Genomic DNA, 17819 nt, shown 5'->3' on the forward strand with positions numbered 1-17819 from the left:
TGCTTTGCCTTCATTTCATTTTTTTAATGCTTCTGACAACATGATGTAGACGAATCTTTGATAAGCAGTGACTCCGATATATACCTTAGAATAATTTTTTAATATTGCTTTCTTGCTCAATGTGCAGTGTAGCGCTTCTCCCTGACTTATTGGTACAACCTTGCAGCATACGTGGTGGTCGAGTGGTGGTCTCCCAAATTGCAGTTGGAGGTTCAATACCTGGACATTGCGACCAGGCTGAAGACCCCTTTTTTGCAAGACTGTGAACCTCCAGTTGCTCACGATGCTGCGTCCTCGGAAGGTGAATGAGGTAACGGTGGGAAACGCTATCAAAGGTTGAAATGTGCTTCTACCCCGTTTTCGCCATTGACACAAGGTGAAAATGCCGCGGAGAATTCAAGTTAGGTGGGTGCAGCGCTTGGCAACGTAAAATGGCCGCCGATGGCTTCATTTCTCCTGGCGTCAAGTTGGCGACATTGTTGGTCCATTCATATAGAAGTCGTGTGCGCTCGCGTTTTCTTTTATTTTTAGGCCGCAAGATTCCGAGACCGCTTTGCTCGTCTATTTAGCGACAGAACGAGACACAAAACTAAAACATTGTCGGCCCGGAACACGTCGCTGGACACGACTTCCACTTTTGCGATCGAATTTCGCAGGCGACGAGGTACGGCTGGTCCACCGCTTCCGGCCTCTCAGGCCCGACGTCGACTTCTGCTCACGGCCGCCTTGTGCGCACTCATTTTCTTGGGAGAGTCGCTGCAATGGACCGGTGAGTGGGCGAAACATGGGCGGTGAGAATGAGTCAATAATAATAAGAAGAAGAAGAATACATTTCATTTATAAGCGCCTTTCAAGACACTAAAGGACACTTTACAACCAAAACAAGAATAACAAAACCACAATAGAACATGTCAGCTTGTGTATTGGATATCACAGTAAAGTTCAATAGTTCCGCGTCGTAATTTTGCCAAACTACATTTTTTTGTTTAATTAATGTAGAATTGGTGGTTAGCATGTCTCTCTGACACTTCGAAGGTGTGTGGTTGGAATCTCTGACCGTGTATTCTCCCTGTATCACTTCGCACGTTCTAAAAATATGCGCAGCAGGTGAAGTGAAGACTGTAATTGCCATCGACGTGAATGTGAGTTTTAATATGCTTTGTGACTGAGTGGCTACGAAAACGTGGAGCTACAAATGCGGCGTAAACATTTGGTCGCTAAATACGTTCTAACGTATTTAAATACGCTCCAACTGATTTATTTTGAAAAACGTTCGAACGTACTGGTAGGCTAAGCGTTAAACCTCTTCCCCCATAATGCCACGCTGTAGTGTGTTATGCACGCGCAAATAATACTTTTTTTTTTGCCACACATGATACCATCGTTGTCCTCCATGTTTTCCATCTCTCCCTGCTGCAACACACCCGATCCAAATGGTCTTTTGACATCGGCCCTCCAGGACCGAACTTTGACACCTGTCCATTATACCAATTTGTTTATGAAAGATGAAGTATACATTGTAGACATTTCAGGATTTATTGGGTTCGTGATTTCTGTTCTGCGTCCCCCACCCACCATAGGGTATGCGTATGTGCAAGTCAATGATCACTATGTTGCTGCAAACAATAAACACCTCACATGGATCCATAAATGTGCAATCATGCAAACTATGAACATGATGAAAATATAAGTGCTGGGTATTTTTCTTCATTTTGTGGTGGCAGAACTGTCACAGTGGAGCACTACAAGGCGGCCATGTTGCTGAGTGGTGCAGGTGATGCTCTGGGCTACAGGAACCAGCAGTGGGAGTACAATGAGTCTGGAGCAGCCATTCACAAGGTCAGATCAAGTATGCCAGTGTTTCCCAACCTCATTTGAGCCAAGGAACATATTCCTGTGTAAATTAGAGCGCCCCCCCTCTATTGAGTTTCAGTTTGGATTCTCCTTCTTCTGCAGGAGCTGGAGGAGCTGGGCGGGCTCAAGAACATCAAGGCCGAGCTGCCCGATTGGCCCGTGAGCGACGACACCGTCCTGCATCTGGCCACGGCCGAGGGACTCGCCACTGGTGCGCTCCAAATTGCACGTTTTCCTCGTTTCTGCCTCTCATGTCTTCTCCATGATTCCATTGACGCGATGGGCCCGTGTGGTCGTAATGAGGCCTCATCAGACAGGAGCGTGCGCGAAAGCACACAGACACAAGCCGCCCTCCTCATCAAGGCTGAAGGTTAAATCGCATTTGCGCCCCTTTGTGGCGTTATTGGGGCGAATGGGAGGCGCAGCTGTGACCTTTACAGTGATGAAGGCAAACAAGCTGCAGACCTCACAGCGGTGTCACATGTTTTGTAAAATGGCAACGCGAAGCCCGGCTGATGTTTTAACCCAGTTAGCTTCCTCGTTGGTGTTTTTTTTTTTTTTTGTAATGAATTTATACCCGCTTTGGCCCTGAGCGCAGAACCAGTGAAGAGATTAGATTTGCAGGAAAAAGTGTAAGATGGGGTCCCCCAGCATTTGCAAATTCTGAGTTCCAAATTTGTGACAGGTTCATAAAAACAAAACCTCCACATTCTATCATATTCTTTTCACTGGTCTTTCTCGTGTGTGTTTTGTTGATTCCGCATATTGGAGCTGTCATTGAATTTCGTCGCACTTTATGACACAATCACAATAATGCAATTGTGAATCTGCTTCTGAATGCCAAAGATCACAACCGAGCCCATCTTTTCCTTGACACAGGCAAGGAAGGGGAAGAGCTTCTGCATGAGGTGGCCGCTCGCTATGTGGAGGGGATGAAAGACATGGAAGGCAGGAAGCCGGGACCCTCAAGCATTCATGGTAAGAATCTGGCTCGATCAACTGGTAAACGTCCAACAGCAAAATATCAATGATGAACAGAAAAAAAAAGTCTGACCAAAGTCTTAGGGGAATTTATAAAAAAAAAAAAAGGTCATTGCCAAAACGGCAAAAACTTCAAATGATGACAGCAATGAGCTAAAATGACAGGAATGAAATCAGAACGTCACGAAAACAGAGCAGCAAAAGAACATTTTTGTTTCTTTTTAAGTAAGCTTACCAAAATAACGTAAAATTACAAAAGTAAAGCCCGAATATGGTAAAAAGCCTCAAATTCACAAGACTCAAGCTGGAATTTCAATAAGTGAATTCCCAAAGGACCTAACTAAGCGTTCCCTCACCGAAAATGAAAAAGAAAAAAAGGAATTCTTTGAAATGAAGAACATAGTTACATTTTGAAGAGTCTGAATCAAGTAAAAATCAGTGAGTGGATTTCAAAATTGAAATGTGAAATATGAATGCATCAGGGCCACATTGAAAAAAAGTTCAACGAATACAATTAAAAGTGATACAGTGAATAATTTGAGCACTCATGATGCCATTTCAGATAGGAGAGAAAAAAAAGTGCCACATGGACCATCATGCAATGTGGCCTCACTGAAAATGAATGTACAGTCATTAAAAGCTCTAAAAATCAAGTTGTCAAGAAAGTCTCGAGAATTCAATCGCAACGTCCTGAGAACAAGAAAAATGTCCCAATGGCTTCTCAGGAGTGTCCCAGCTGAGGCCCGGGGAGGAAGGCGGCTACCGAGTTGCGTACAACCCGGAGGGGACGGGCTGCGGAGCCGCAATGAGATCCATGTGCATCGGGCTCAGGTAAAGAAAATAAAAACAAGACGACTTTCTTTTTCTACCTACCGTATTGTCACCACCGTACGGCGCACCATATTCAAAGGCGTCGTGTCAGGTACGGCTGCTATTTCTGTATTGAACACGTACGCGAGACGCATTGTATTATCTGACGCTGGCTTCAAAAAGTCATCATCGAAGTGGCACAACGCGTTCATCGATTTGGGAAATTGCTCCATACACAAGGTCACCCGCATTCTGTGGCGCCGCGTCCATTTTGGAAAAAATTTCAGGCTTTTAAGTGCGTCTTTTGGTCGTGACAATACGGTAGATTAATTTAAAAAAATAAATAAAATAAAATCTGAGGGGACAAAGTGCAATCCCTGCGTGATCTTAAACAGGAGTTGGTTCTCTTTCATGCAACTCACGTTCATGTCCACGTTTTTTCCCGTGGAATCGGGCCATAACAATGCCTTCATCCCTTCATTTCATTCAATACGCATACTCTCGGTTGGTGGGCAATTCCGTCAGTACCAACGGAAGGTCCGTCAGTCCGTCACGGATACGTTTGAAAACGTTATCGTTGGAGAAAAACGGACACGCAGAACGGTGCGCGTGTGCAGGGTCCTGGCGTGATGTAAGAAACCCGAATGCAGCATGTTGCTTGCTTGTGATTTTGCCATCCTCAAGCATCCTTGAAGCTTCTCAATGACATCCTAGTTGGAGTCGACTTGTCAAACCAAATGCGCAACATTGCCAGTGCTAATGCTAAAGTGAATGGGGGATGCCATTCAAATGCAAAGAGGACAATTGGCGTCGGCTTTGCGAGTGACATTCCTTCAAAAAAAGAAACATTCATGCCGTGGAACCAGATGACACAGGTTCAAAGTTTTCCCAATCTGTGCAAAACGATTGATATGAAGAGTTCAATGGCAGTTTTTTTATTCGTGATCATCTCATCGTAAATGTGTGCTCCGTGCATGCATGCCACCGTGCTGCATCTCAGGGGCCAAAGTGCGCACAGCAGGAACAGCTGTCGCTTCCAGCCATCCATTAAATGTGTTATTATTATCAACATTTCTTGTTGTTTTAGAAATTGCTATGATCGAATTACTTTCTTAGTCCTTTGTTTTCTCATTGTTGTTTCAAGTTATATTTAAAGTAGCGTTCAAGAAATTGATCCTCCCTCAAAATTCAAGGAGACCACCACCAAGACCCCAAGACTTTGTGTTTTTTATGATACCAACACAAATTTCCGCATGACATGGCACGAAATACAAAAGCCGAGGTACCAGCTTGGGGGTCAATAAGTCCCATGACTTAAAAATAAAGAAATATGATGAAGCGATCAGGTGTCAAAGATAAAAGTCATCCAAAAAAAATGAGAGAGAATAAAGAGTTAAACGTGCAGAGATAAATAGGCATGAGGCTGTGATGGTAGTTAGTTTTTTTTTTTTTTTTTTTGAGTTTAAGTAGCTGAATAAATCCAAAGCAAGATCGAGGAGAAGTATCTTAGCAGAGACGGTGCATCGACTGATGGTGCTCGGCCTGATGATAGGCTAAAGTCGCGTGAGCTTCAAAGCCAGCACACCTGTGACTGACTGACAGAGACAGTGAAATAGACCAGAGTCAGCACAGCGATGCCAGCGCGTCACTCGGCGCCGAGTCCGAGCGCGACGCTCAGCCCCCGGAGGAGCTCGAGGACGCGGAAGAGACGGGTGACGCCAAGGCCATCGGGGAGCTCAAAGGCTACCTCCACAACTGCGAAAAGTAAGACAATCTCATTGTTTCGTGTTTCATTTGAGCTGCTTGCATCACCTAATAAAGTCGGTTTAAAAAATAAATAATAATCACTCACCGATTGAACTATGGAATGAAATCCTTTTCTTTCAGGTTTTATATCTTTTCAAAGTTCTTGAAAAGCGAAGGCGAGGGCAAGAAGAAAGTGCACACCGGCTCGGCCAAGTGCATGCAGCCCGGCTGTAAAAACAAAGGTGTGACCTACACCTCAATTTCCAGGGCCCATCTAAGGGCGCACTATCAAACCGTGAGTTCAACCCCCAAAATTTGACATTTATTTTCAAGCAGTGAGAAACAAGGTACAGAGTCAATGTCAAGGATCAACTAAGTTAGGAAAGAATGATGAAATAAGCATGAAACAGACTGTTTTCCTTTCTTTATTTTTTGGGGGGATTGAAATAGGTGCACCCTGGAAAGAAGTCGGCGCTCACAGCTGCGCTGGCCGGAAACAGCAAGCGTGGCCAGCGCACAAAGCATCCCTCCAAGAAGCGCCGGCTGCCCGCGGAGGAATCTCGTGGAGAAACGTTCAGCCAGGAGCAGGCCAGGCAGATGTTCACAAGGTGAGGACAAATCAATCAATCAATCAATCAATCAGTCAGTCAGTCAATCAGTGCGCCTGTAGTTCATGAAGTGAATCATTTGTGTTTATCAGCAGGTGATTTGATTTCTCTTTCTTTCTTTCTTGTCTCCATTTTCGTTTGCAGGTGGTTTGTGGAGACACTTTCGCCCCCCAGCCTTTGTGAACACCCCTACACCAGGGAGCTGTTTGCCTACCTCAATCCCGAGTTCCAGCTCATGTCCCGGCGGACGCTGGCCAGGGACCTGGACGAGCTGATGGAAAAGGCCAAGCTGGAGGTCAACCAGCTGCTGTCCAAGCAGCAGTGGCTGGCAACCACCGCCGACAGCTGGACGGTGCACCACCGGTAACACTCTCAAGGTCTCCACAGATTGACACTGAATGGAAATCAATGATGAATATCATCCCATTTTTCCACAGCGCCTTCCTGGGCATGACTGTGCACTGGATCGACAGGCTCAGCCTGAAGAGGAAGAAGGCAACTCTGGCATGCAGGGAGTTGAAGGTAAAAATGAGAAGAGCTCGTGTTTGAATTTCATTCATACACTTTGGCCTCTGCGTAAACGAAAGAAATCAAAAATCCTCAAAGGTACTCAAACGACAACCGTTCTTCGTAGGTCGGCCAGACACATCAGCTCCTGGGGGAAGCCATCCATGAGGTCCACCGGGAGTTTGGCATTGTCGAGAAAGTGGTAGCGACCACCACGGACAATGGCGCAAACTATGTCGCGGCCTCCAATGCCTTTGGGGAATCGGAGGAGAGGGGGGAGGTTCAAGAGGAAGAAGAGGGGGAGGAGGAGGAGGAGGAGGAAGTGACAGGGCAGCCCGGCGACGTTCAGGGACAGCTAGACGACGAGGACATTGACGCCGAGCCTCAGATCAATCTGCCACCCCACCGCTGCTGTAGGTGAGAAAAAGCCCGTTTTAAAGATGTCAACTTGGAAGCGCGGCGCTCACTTGATCGAATGAAAGCGAAAAATGCAAATAAGGGTTGATCGTGCGAATCACTGTTTTTGTTTCAGCGCGCATACGTTGAACCTCATGGCGACCACCGACATCAGGGAGGTCAAGGGCTGGAGCAAGGGGGACACTCCTTGGCGCCGGGCAAGCACCAAGGCCCGGCGCCTCTGGAACCTCCAGAACCGGAGCCCCACCGCCGCCAGTCAGATCAAGGAAGCCGTCAAGAGGAAGCTGACCACCCCCGTTGCAGTGAGGCAAGCTTAAAAATTGGGACATTCAAATTCAAACTTCTACCGAAGAGCTGATGCGATATCTTGTGGAATGAATTGATGCTTTAAAATCGAAAGCAAACATCTGAACTGCGATTTACATTTTTTTTCTGCAGGTGGAACTCCTACTTGAACAGTGTGAAGGTGCTGTTGGAGGTGATGTCTTTGCCTGAGCAGGTGGAGGCCATCAACAACATCATAATTCATCACAACGCGGGAGTAGCGCTTCAAGATCAGGACATTAAGGTATGAGGGGGGTGGGGGGGTCCAAATTCCTCAATATTTTGAAGTATGCGCGTTTTTGGCCAAACGAGCAAGCAAGAAATTTATCTCATACTTCCGGGTGCCCACAGAGCTTTCGTCCAAAACAGCCAATTTTGGATACGTATTGAATTTCCTCTGAACTTTTCAGGTCCTGACAGAGTACAGGGACGTCATGAATCCTGTGGCGGACACCCTGGACAGCCTGCAGGGCGAGGACAACGCCTACATGGGCATCCTCCTCCCGACGCTGCTGGTCTTGAAGAGGTGGCTGCTGCAGCACCAGCAAAGGGGTGAGCTGCAGTATGCAGAGCCCCTGGTCCAGGCCCTCCTCAGAGGATTTGACAAAAGGTGTGTGCAGAGTATCGGGACTCCCAAAAAATATAAATGCCTTAGGTTACGGACGACAAACCGTGCCAGCTGAATGTAGTGAGCCCCCCAAAAATTATTTGTGTACATTCGCCACTTGGGACGAACAGCCATGCATCTCAACGCTATTTGATGGAATATTGTATGGGTTTTGAAAACATTTTTAGGTTTGGCTTCCTCTTTGAAGACCAAGACCTGCTCATGGCCTGTGCCCTGCACCCATCCTTCACCCCTGCTGTCCTGACAAGGATCGTCTCCAGCCAAGCTGACGCCATCAAGGGCAGGATCCTGAGGGAGCTGAAGGCCATGGTGCGCCCTGGGGAGGAGGAGCAGCAAGAGCAACAGCCAATACAGGCCCAGTCTGACGTAAAGAGCCACCAGGACATGGTTTTCAAGTAAGGGTTCGTGTTCACAGTCAAAACTTTACACGCACTCATTCTACTCATGTTGGAGGTTCTAGGAGAGACACCGCAAAGCGACGCCGTGAACCGACACTGCGAAGCGACATCCCTTCTATGTTGACGTTTAAAAAGATCAGTGTGTAGATTAATCGTTTTAAATATTGATACATTTATCGACAAATATATAGATGTAGAGACAGAGCTTTATATCTATCTATATTAAACATTCCATTATTTCTCAATTTTCTCATGCTGATTACAGGGAACTGTTTGGCACTGACCAGGAGGTGATGAGCCAGGATGTGGACCTGGTGTTGAGGGCCAGCATGCAGGACTGGAAACCCCGGCGTGAAGCCCTCTCCTGGGCCCTCTTCCCCAAGGAGCACCGTGAGGCGTGGGTGGACTTGTTCATCAAGTACAACACCCCTCTGCCAAGCTCCGCTGCCGTTGAGAGGATGTTCTGCATCGCTGGCGACATCCTCAGGCGCAAGAGGGCCGCCCTGGCCAGCCACAACTTTCAGAAGCTGGTTTTCCTCAAGGGGAACATGTCCCTGTTGGGATACCCCAGCTACCAAGGGCAGTTCGGGGGGGGAGAAGTAGAAGGAGAAGCTGTTGTATTATAAGATTTTTATTGTATTTCTTTTTTGTAAAGTGGTCCAAACTGTTTCTAAATGAATACAACTGTGCTGTTGTTACGCTTGTAATTTTTTTTTTTTACAAATGGTCCTCAAATAGCAGTGGCAAACTCTACCAGTAAATATTAAGGATGCAAAACAGATTAAAAAAAATATATATATCCATTTTTGGAACCGCATATCCTCTCTTTGTGTCTCGGTGGTGCTGGATTTATTAATTCAAATTAGGATTCAAAATACTTTTTTTTTTTCAAACGCACTTTGACTTCCCCCTCATCCCCAAATCAGTTTTTGTCCATTTTGGTAACAAATGACAGGTATTCTGTGCAGGTACCCGAAGCCTGACCAGCTGTTTCCCTTGGTTGCGGTTGCCGTAGAAACGGGCAGAATGACACACCCTCATCCCACCGGTTTCCTCGGAGGCGTGGCCTCGGCCCTCTTCACCGCGTATGCCGCCCAGCGGCGACCTTTGACCACGTGGGGCCTCGGCTTGCTCAACGAGGCCTGCCCCATCGCCAGGAACTTCGTTCAGGCTCGGGGGTTCGCCGTGGACGAGACCGAGCGTGACTGGAACTACTTCTGCGATAAGTGGCAGTGGTACGAGACGCACGCGTTGCAGTTATCATCGGCTTCTTCCAGAAGCGTGGAAATGCTAATGTGGAGTAAAACATTCTTGACTGACAAATACACTCGAACATACTTGTAGGCTGAATGCCAAAAAAAAAATCCTGAATTCCACGTGGTTTTTATTCACACGCGCAAGTTTGTTTTTTTTTTTTTTGGGGGGTGGCGCAGGGGGTCGACAGTATACTGTAACCAATATGTTCAAAAATTGATTTTAATTTTATTCACAATTTTTGTGATTTATTATTGTCTGCATGTATCGCAGACCTAAAACCATTAAAATCACTATTGACTCAACAAGTGAACGCATAGCTTTCATGTAGGCCAGGCAAGTCCAGCGACGGGCCTGGAGGGGCCACCGTCTTGCCGGTTTTCCATCGCTCCCGGCTGCAACACCCCTGATTCAAATGATCAGCTCATCAGCCAGTTCTGAAGCAGCATTAGAACAACCCCGGTTATTTGAATCAGAGGTGTTGCAGCTGGCAGAGCTGGAAAACAGGCAGGACCGAGTTTGGACACCCCTGATGGAGGCCAAGTGCCAAGGGGGGGTGGGGGAATGATTGCGCATGCGCGATCAAGATGCCCGTTTTTCGTCTGACACGCGTCGTAATTAGGATGCTCGAGCATTGTTGGCAGAACCGAGAATCGCGTGGTTTTGTTATGACGGCTATATCGGCGAGACCGCATTATAGGGCTGCTTTTAAGGAACAACTACTGGTAGGACAACTTAGGCATCTTACCAGTGGGGGGCAAAACGGTGAACTCGTTGACATGTGGACACAACTTGTACTTTTAGTTACGTGTTAGATGTTAACTAGTAAAATGTTGACATAATTATTCTTCCATGTTGTGCACTATTTTTACTCCTCTTTTTGTCTCCCTTACTCTCTAACGGATTTGCCGCAGGTACCTGGATGCGAGGGGTATCTCGAACGGCGTGGGTCCTGTCATCTGGCCCGACTTGTACGGGCCGGCCGAGAGAGACCAAGTGTACAAGACGTTCAGCCTGGCGGGCTGGGCGGGACGCAGCGGCCACGACGCTCCCATGATCGCACTCGATGCTCTGCTGGCTGCCGGAGACGACTGGGACGACCTCATGGGCAGGGCCGCCTTTCACGGAGGTTCACGTTTCAATCTGGCAGCATTTAACATTAGGGCCCCACCAATTTGGACAACCCCAAATACATACCCTGACATGAACTGCCAACCTGTCGTACGTGCACCGACACTGACTTGTCCCCAGTGTATTTGACAAAACAAACCCTGAAATTGACAAAATGTGAACTGCGATTGGGTGGAGACCAGCCCGCGTGGCCCATCTCCACCCAAATCCGACCGAACTGTTTCGTGACCGCTTTGTCTTTCTCGTGTTTAGGCGACAGCGACAGCACTGCCGTGATCGCCTGCTGCTGCTGGGGTCTCCTCCACGGCATCCTGGGAGTACCCGAGGGCAACTACGGCCGGTTGGAGTACCGCCATCGACTGGAGCGCAGCGGCGAGCTGCTCTACTCGCTGGCGTACTGACCGCAGCGAGGGGAAAGTAGGCCACGCGCAGACATGTTGACGTGAGACAGGGCGCGCCTAGTTGCGCTGTCGCACTCGCCCCGAGGCGACAGCATGTCCCACTGACCCACAGAGTCGCCCGCCCGCCCGCTGTCACACCATGTTGCTCCAGCATGGATGCTGCTGTAATCAAGAGGGCTTCCCCTAGTGGCCGTTTGAAATAACCCCACAAATGTTAATATCCAGTTTAAGGTCCATGTACTAGTACATCAGAAGACAGTTCAGTCCAACAAAATTTCCCTCCCTGCAGTTATCCCCCAAATGCGACGAGTAATAGCAATGCCACACAAAGGGTGAAGACAATTTTTAGATTTGATTTTTGTGAGGAAGTCCGAAATCCCATTGAGGTGTCTTTGAAATTTCCAGATCGCTGATCAAAAATATTCCTCATAGTCTTTCATGGAAATGTGTTGGATAACACAGGCCAACAAAAAAAACAAACAAACTAAAAAAAAAAAAAAACAGTCCCCCACCCTCTGAAGATATTTTAAGGCGTTTGATGCCAGAAATGTATTAAAGGTTAGAGGAGCACGCAGTCATACATTTAATTGACATCCTAAATCCACATTAACAAAGTCAAAGCCCTTTTTTTGTGTGTGTGTTTTGTTTTTGAATGCATGTTTTTGACGTTCTTATCATTTTGGTGAACTGGATCTGAACACGGTGTCGCTGTCGCAACGATATTCAGCCGACTGCATGGGCTACTACGCGTCTGCGGGAAGCATCAGCTTCTGCTGAGGTGGCTGTGCCTGCCCGCGGACTGTTCCAAGCCTTGAGTTATTTTTATTATTTTTTTTCTCTCCAGCGTGACACTCGGCCGTCACACTGGAATGGTGCTCTGAGGGATTTTGTCCAGGTGGCGACAGCAGAGGCTGTCGTTTCCCCTTCTGAAAAACATTTTGAGGCCAAAGAGAGGGCGACCCCTGAATGGCAGCGCGGAATTCAGACAAACCAAAATCATGTAAACAACAATTTAACCTCCTTGGCAGAGTGGACTTATTATCTAACTGTGATTTGGGAGCTCGCGTGGACTTGATACAGACTATTTTGATCTCTGTGTTGGCTTCACCTGAAGTCCCACTTGGAATTGCCGCATGACCCAGATTGAGTCCCAACTTTAGCATCCAGCTGTCAGTGATGAGTTTTCTCCGTTAAGACCTCGCCAATGAATTTCAACGTCGCCGAAGCTCACACACGCGTGTAAATGGTCGCCTGTGACAAGAACGGTTGGTCCAGTGCAAGTTCTGAAACCTCTTTTCGCCACATAGAAGTTGCCTATTTGGATGTTGGGACGCATCAGGAAGACAGCGATGGGTTCATAGCAAAAGATGATTTCACTCATGCTATTGGATTGGAAAACAGTGCAATGATATCACCAGTCAACATGGAAATCATATGTGAAGAAAGAGACAAACATGTTGAATAAATCTTGTCATAGAGTAAGTCATTTTTAAAAAAGATGACCATGTATAGTCAAGCCTTTTTAAAATCACAACCACGTATAGAAAGCTGTTTTTAAAAAAATGATCACAAACCATTAACCTGCCTTGCATGTTTTGGGAAAGAGGAGGACCTGGAGAAAACCCACGCAGCGAACATGCAAACTCCACATGGGAAGGCCAGAATCGGACTCGAACCCTGCACTGCTGTACTGAGAAGTCGATGAACCAACCACTGGACCACAGGCCCCAGCGAAAAGAAAAAGTGTAGTTTAAATATATATTTTTCTGAAGGCCAGCAAAATCATCTGTCGGTGGGCATGCGCAAAGACATTTGAACATATTCAAATAAGATTAGCATGCGGTAATTTTATACAAATACATCTTGATTTCAGCAGCGCTGACACAACGGCTGCAATAAAGCGCTTTCCAGAATTTTGGCAAATTATCTTCTCCCCGTCCAACGACACACAACCTTCCCATTGATGCATTTTCAAAGTTCGGTAAACTTTGTTTTGGAGTTGGTGGGGGAAGCATGTTGATTGTTGTATATTCCCAGAGACAGTGACGATGAGGGGGAAAATGTATTGGGGCCGTGCAGAAACTCGTCCCACGTTTCCTCCCCAATATTAAATGAAGTTTGATTTCACCATGATTCTTTGGGTGTTGCAGGTTCTGCAGCCTCCGGACCTCGTTGAGACCTGCAGAGACCAAAACCCCCCAGACGAGACTTGGGTTTCAACTATTCCAACGGAGTTGCCCTTTCAACAAAGCATCTTGAAACAATGAACAAACTTGCACCTTTGGAAGTGTGTGTTTATGGATGTTTTATTAGTGACTGAAGCAGACAAGAAACTTGTGTTTTACTCAAGCACTTTATTTACGATCGCCAATAAAGCAAAGCAACAAAACGACACTATCTCTTTGTGATGCTCGTCTTCAATTTGAAAGCAAGTTGGCTTTGCAAACTCCCTCTCCTGATCTCAGGATGGCATTATGAAGGGAGCGGAGGGGAGAAACTGGTGAGGTTGAGGGCTTATGTGTTAGGTTTGAGTGCTGTCATGAAGTTGAGGGGCGAAGTTTAGAACACAAGAGGCCACTCACTCACTCCACGAGAGATGCCAACCGTCTCACAAAGCGCACATGTAGATGTTAGCCTATGATTACATATACTTTTTTTCGAAATTTTCGCGGCAGAATGGCCTAATGGTAAAAGATGACGCGTAGTAATCAGGCGACCAGGGTTCGAGCCCCACTGTCTGCTACGTTGAGAAATTAAGCAAGAACCGAACCCGGGTTGTCCGGGGACCACGTCAGGTCTTTACCCATTCGACCACGCAGATAGCTTTGCTGGTAATTTGGTTGGTCGTATTTAGATAACGTTACACGCTTTTCAATATTTGGTGATAATAATTATATCTGTTAAAAGTAACTTACACTATTATCAAGCTATAGCTCAATGGTATACGATTGTGAGTCCCGACTGGTTAACTCAAGTTCGAACCTGGGTCAGTGTTTTAGGTTTTTTTTTTCACATTCACTGTCTTTGTTAATATATATGTAGAAGAAATTGAGGTCACAGTCGAACAATAGCTCAGTAGTATACGACTGAGAGTACCACCTGGTGAACTCCAGTTCGAGCCCTGGTGTTTGCCCTAAGCAATTTTTTTTCCTTCACATTCATCTTCTTTATTTTATATACATGTAAAAGCAAACGGTATCTCCGTCAGTCAATGGCCCAATGGTATACGACTGGGACTCCCGACTGGTGAACTCATGTTCGAACCTGGGTCTGTGCTTTAGGTTTTTCACATTCACCGTCTTTGTTAATATATATGTAGAATTAACTGGGGTCACTGTCGGATAATAGCTTAGTGGTATACGACTGAGAGTACCACCGGGGGAACTCAAGTTCGAGCCCTGGTGTTTACCCTAAGCAATTTTTTCCTTCACATTCATCTTCTTTATTTTATATACATGTAAAAGCGGAAGGTATCTCCGTCAGACAATGGCCCAATGGTATACGACTGGGAGTCCGGACTGGTGAACTCAGGTTCGAGCCCGGTCTTCACTTTTAAATATTTTTTCCCCTTCCCGGAAGTGACGTCATCGCCGGAAACCTATTTAAACGGTGACAACGAGGCAATCGTTCTTTCTCACCTTCGACAACCTCCGCTCGTCCACACGCTGCTCCTGCTCCGCAACAAGGTCAATTCTTGGAGTTTCCAGTCATGTGGAGACCAACGGGACAAGCACTGTTACACTTGTGGCCATACCAGTGACTGATGCGCAACTCTCTCCTCAAGACTTAAGTCTTTGAGAAGTCTTCCGCTGCAGTGACCACTCAGCATGAAAGGCTTCGAGTGAGTTGAGGATGGACTTAGTCATGAAAGGCAAAGACTCGAATTCAAGTTCAACAATTTATTGGACAGAAAAGCAAACAGGACAATGTGAAAGCATTTTACCAGTCAATGTTTGCGTGGGCCAGTTCAAGTTGCACACACACAAACACTGACGACAGGCCCGAGATGGGAGCAGCTTAAGTCTTGCATGTGCTTGACCAGCTCATCTGTGATGTCACATCTCAAGACACACCAAGGGGCACATGAGCATGTCCGACTTCTCTCACTGAGACAAAAACTAAGTGCCGTGTACTCCACAACATCATGATCAAACTCTTCTGGTCAAGTTTTTAAATGACATTGAAGTGGGCCAAGTTATGTATATATATTATATACATATGCGCACATACACAACGTTTTAAACTAACTTGGGCTTCCTCAATCTTAAAAACATATTCCAGAAGTGCTTCATGATGCTATGTGTAGTTGCCAATGTTGTGCAGTACACGGAGCAGAAGTTTAAGTTGAGTGAGAGACAGGCGGGCGCACTCACCTCCACCTTGTGGTGCGACGTGACATCAGACATCAGCTCTCCAAGCACACAACAAGGCTCAATACTCACATGTGTTCAATTGCAGGTTGGACTCCCTTCAGCATGTCCTCCAGGTCTGTCGGCTGCACCTTTGGCCCAGTCGCCTCTTCGATCTAGTCAGGCAGAAAGAAAATCAAAAGTGGGACAGCCCCCAAAAAAAAAATTGGTAGTTTTTGTTTTGATTTGTGTTATTCTTAACAGAATAAGTGGCAGACCTTCACTTCTAACACGTCCATTTCCAAATCTGCCCGCTCGCGGCTTTCTCTCGACATCTCATGTACATTGAGCAACCACCTTTCAATCAACTGCTCAACTCTTGAAAGACTCAACGCCGTTCAACCGTCCACTAAAGTTCCCGTAAATTGGAGACAGCAACACTGCCTCCTCCTCGCGGACGAAAACGGGATCTCAAAGTCATGAGAAATGCTCACGCCACATAGAGAAACACGTGAAAATCCTGCATGGATTTGGGGAATCGAAAACACGTGTGAAAATGACGAGTATATTTGTGGACATTATCAACACGTATTTTATGTAATTGAGTATTTATTTTATGAAAACCACAAATATATTTCGAAAAACAATTGTAAAAAAGTCACGGATGCATTTGTGGGAATAGTTTTCAGACATATCTGCCGTCATTTGTGAACTGGCCACCGTAGTTGTGTTTTCACGATAACTTCCATGACTTCGTAACAATCAACAAACTAGAGGAGTGACGTGTGGTAATGATGCTCCGAAATTGTCTGCATCAATACATTTGCATTTAGCTCGTTAAAATGTGAAAACTACTTACTGTGAGTCCGGCTTGAAGTCCGCGGAAGAACTTGCTCGCTGAACCGGATGTGGTACCCTTCTTGTTGTTCTTGTTGGCCTTGTTCTTCTTCTCGGTAGATTGGATCTCCATGGTCCATATCGCCCCCTGCTGTCCAGGAAGCCACAAAGGCATTTGGCAAGAAATCAGAATCGGAATCAAATTCACCGTATTGGTCAAGAATGCAAAAGCACAAAAGGAATTGACCCCCCGCCCCCTTCCAGTTACGACTCGTCCAGAGCAATATATACAGAACAACAAAACATTTAACCTCCCCGACAAAGGTACCCAGAGAGTTGTATTTTTTGGTGGGACGACACTTGTCAAGTTGCGTGAGGGCCACTTCAGTCGCAGGTGTGTCATTCCTATTATGCACCAGTAGACGGCGCCTTTACGTTTCGTGAAGACCTTTTGTTGTGTTGTTGTTTGGTTTGTTTTGAAGCGTCAACACTTTCGACGACGCGGTCGAATTTTACAATGATACTGTCTGCTGTTAGCTGACATTGGAAAATCGAAATCGGGTTGATTGTTTCCCCTTGCCAATGGCGAGCCCTCTGCTGGAGTTTGAGACTGAAATGTTTGTGAGACTGTCCGGCTGTGACGGGCTGCTCCTGGTGGCGCAGGGGCTTGGAATTGACCGCATTCTGCTGCAGTTCATGCGGGCGTACTCGGAGCAAGGAGGCTACGACACGACCAGCGAGGCTACGGCATGACCAGCTCCGAACACCTCCCCTCCCTTCCAGCAACTCAACACCACCACGACATTTTCAGTGTATTCAGAAAAAGATAGCCTGCGGTCATTTTATACACTACATCAGCGCTTTCATAACAGCTGTCATCAAACGGTTGGCAGAATTTTGGCAATTGATCCTGTGCCGGACGGTCAGGACGTCGCCCCCCGCAGCTCCCGAGAGCTGGTTGAGTCGGCGCACCTGTGGCTGAAATCAAACTGTGGCGGGGCTCTTTTCTGGCTCTCTCGCACACCGAGACAAATGATCAGATTCGCTGTGCGGCTTCCGCCGACCTTGGTTTTGATTCCACCGTGATCCTTTGGGTGTTGCAGGTACTTAAGCCCCCGGCCCCGTTGGGACCAGCAGTGACCACCCCGCAACCATCCAGACGAGACTTGCGTTTCGACGGTTCCAGCGGAGTTGCCCTTGTCAACAAAGCTTGAAACAATGAATAAAGTTGTCTTACACGTTTGGAAGTGTGCGGATGGGTGTTTTATTTGCACTTTATTGACGATCGCCGATAATGCAAAATGACACGATCTCTTTGTGATACTCGTCTTCAATGTAAAACGAACTTGGCTTTGTAAATCTCAGGATGGCATGATGAAGGCAGGCAGTGGTTGGGAATACTGGCGGGGTCGAGGGTTTTGGGTGAGGTCTGAATGCCTCACGTCGCCCAAAGGCAAAGCCCATCTCATAAGTGACCACTCCACGAGAGACGCAGATAGTCTCACCAAATAGTTCAGACGCGTGTGGACACCGCCTGTGACTACATGTAAAAAAATCCGGAATTTACGTGCCGA

The 17819-nt window shown here is 46.7% G+C and overlaps 1 protein-coding gene and 1 long non-coding RNA gene across 8 annotated transcripts; both read left to right on the top strand.

Annotated features, from left to right (window-relative positions):
* Nucleotides 1–2: 2 nt before the first annotated feature.
* adprh (ADP-ribosylarginine hydrolase) lies at nucleotides 3–11535 on the top strand. 6 transcript variants are annotated; one of them, XM_019884961.1, is made up of 16 exons: nucleotides 3–301; nucleotides 1725–1839; nucleotides 1957–2065; nucleotides 2734–2832; nucleotides 3561–3666; nucleotides 5248–5409; nucleotides 5533–5686; nucleotides 5842–5999; nucleotides 6144–6362; nucleotides 6437–6521; nucleotides 6634–6923; nucleotides 7039–7230; nucleotides 7362–7491; nucleotides 7658–7857; nucleotides 8043–8270; nucleotides 8539–8971. In XM_019884961.1, the coding sequence occupies exons 2-16, from the start codon at nucleotides 1756–1758 to the stop codon at nucleotides 8897–8899; spliced, it is 2577 nt and encodes an 858-aa protein (XP_019740520.1). In that variant the 5' UTR covers nucleotides 3–301; nucleotides 1725–1755; the 3' UTR covers nucleotides 8900–8971. The 6 variants fall into 6 exon arrangements, 5 of the variants coding, with proteins under 5 accessions (XP_019740520.1, XP_019740446.1, XP_019740637.1 ...); XM_019884887.1 differs by lacking the exon at nucleotides 3–301 and adding an exon at nucleotides 323–769 and having other exon boundaries at nucleotides 1966–2065; XM_019884809.1 differs by lacking the exon at nucleotides 3–301 and adding an exon at nucleotides 324–769.
* A 189-nt stretch (nucleotides 11536–11724) lies between these two features.
* On the top strand, nucleotides 11725–13456 carry LOC109525643 (uncharacterized). 2 transcript variants are annotated; one of them, XR_002170194.1, is made up of 2 exons: nucleotides 11725–11837; nucleotides 13210–13456. It is a non-coding gene; the product is annotated as an uncharacterized LOC109525643 (long non-coding RNA). The 2 variants fall into 2 exon arrangements; XR_002170189.1 differs by lacking the exon at nucleotides 13210–13456 and adding an exon at nucleotides 11904–12247.
* Nucleotides 13457–17819: the final 4363 nt, after the last annotated feature.

This window comes from Hippocampus comes, unplaced genomic scaffold (genome assembly GCF_001891065.2).
Source record: "Hippocampus comes isolate QL1 unplaced genomic scaffold, H_comes_QL1_v1.1 scaffold330, whole genome shotgun sequence".
NCBI classification, from domain to species: Eukaryota; Metazoa; Chordata; class Actinopteri; order Syngnathiformes; family Syngnathidae; genus Hippocampus; species Hippocampus comes.

Bases quoted from the DNA above. Each gene is read 5' to 3' on its own strand.
- adprh (XM_019884809.1), top strand. The intron at 5,410-5,532 runs GTAAGACAATCT...CTTTTCTTTCAG, and splicing joins TACCTCCACAACTGCGAAAA to GTTTTATATCTTTTCAAAGT. The intron at 6,924-7,038 runs GTGAGAAAAAGC...TTTTTGTTTCAG, and splicing joins CCACCCCACCGCTGCTGTAG to CGCGCATACGTTGAACCTCA.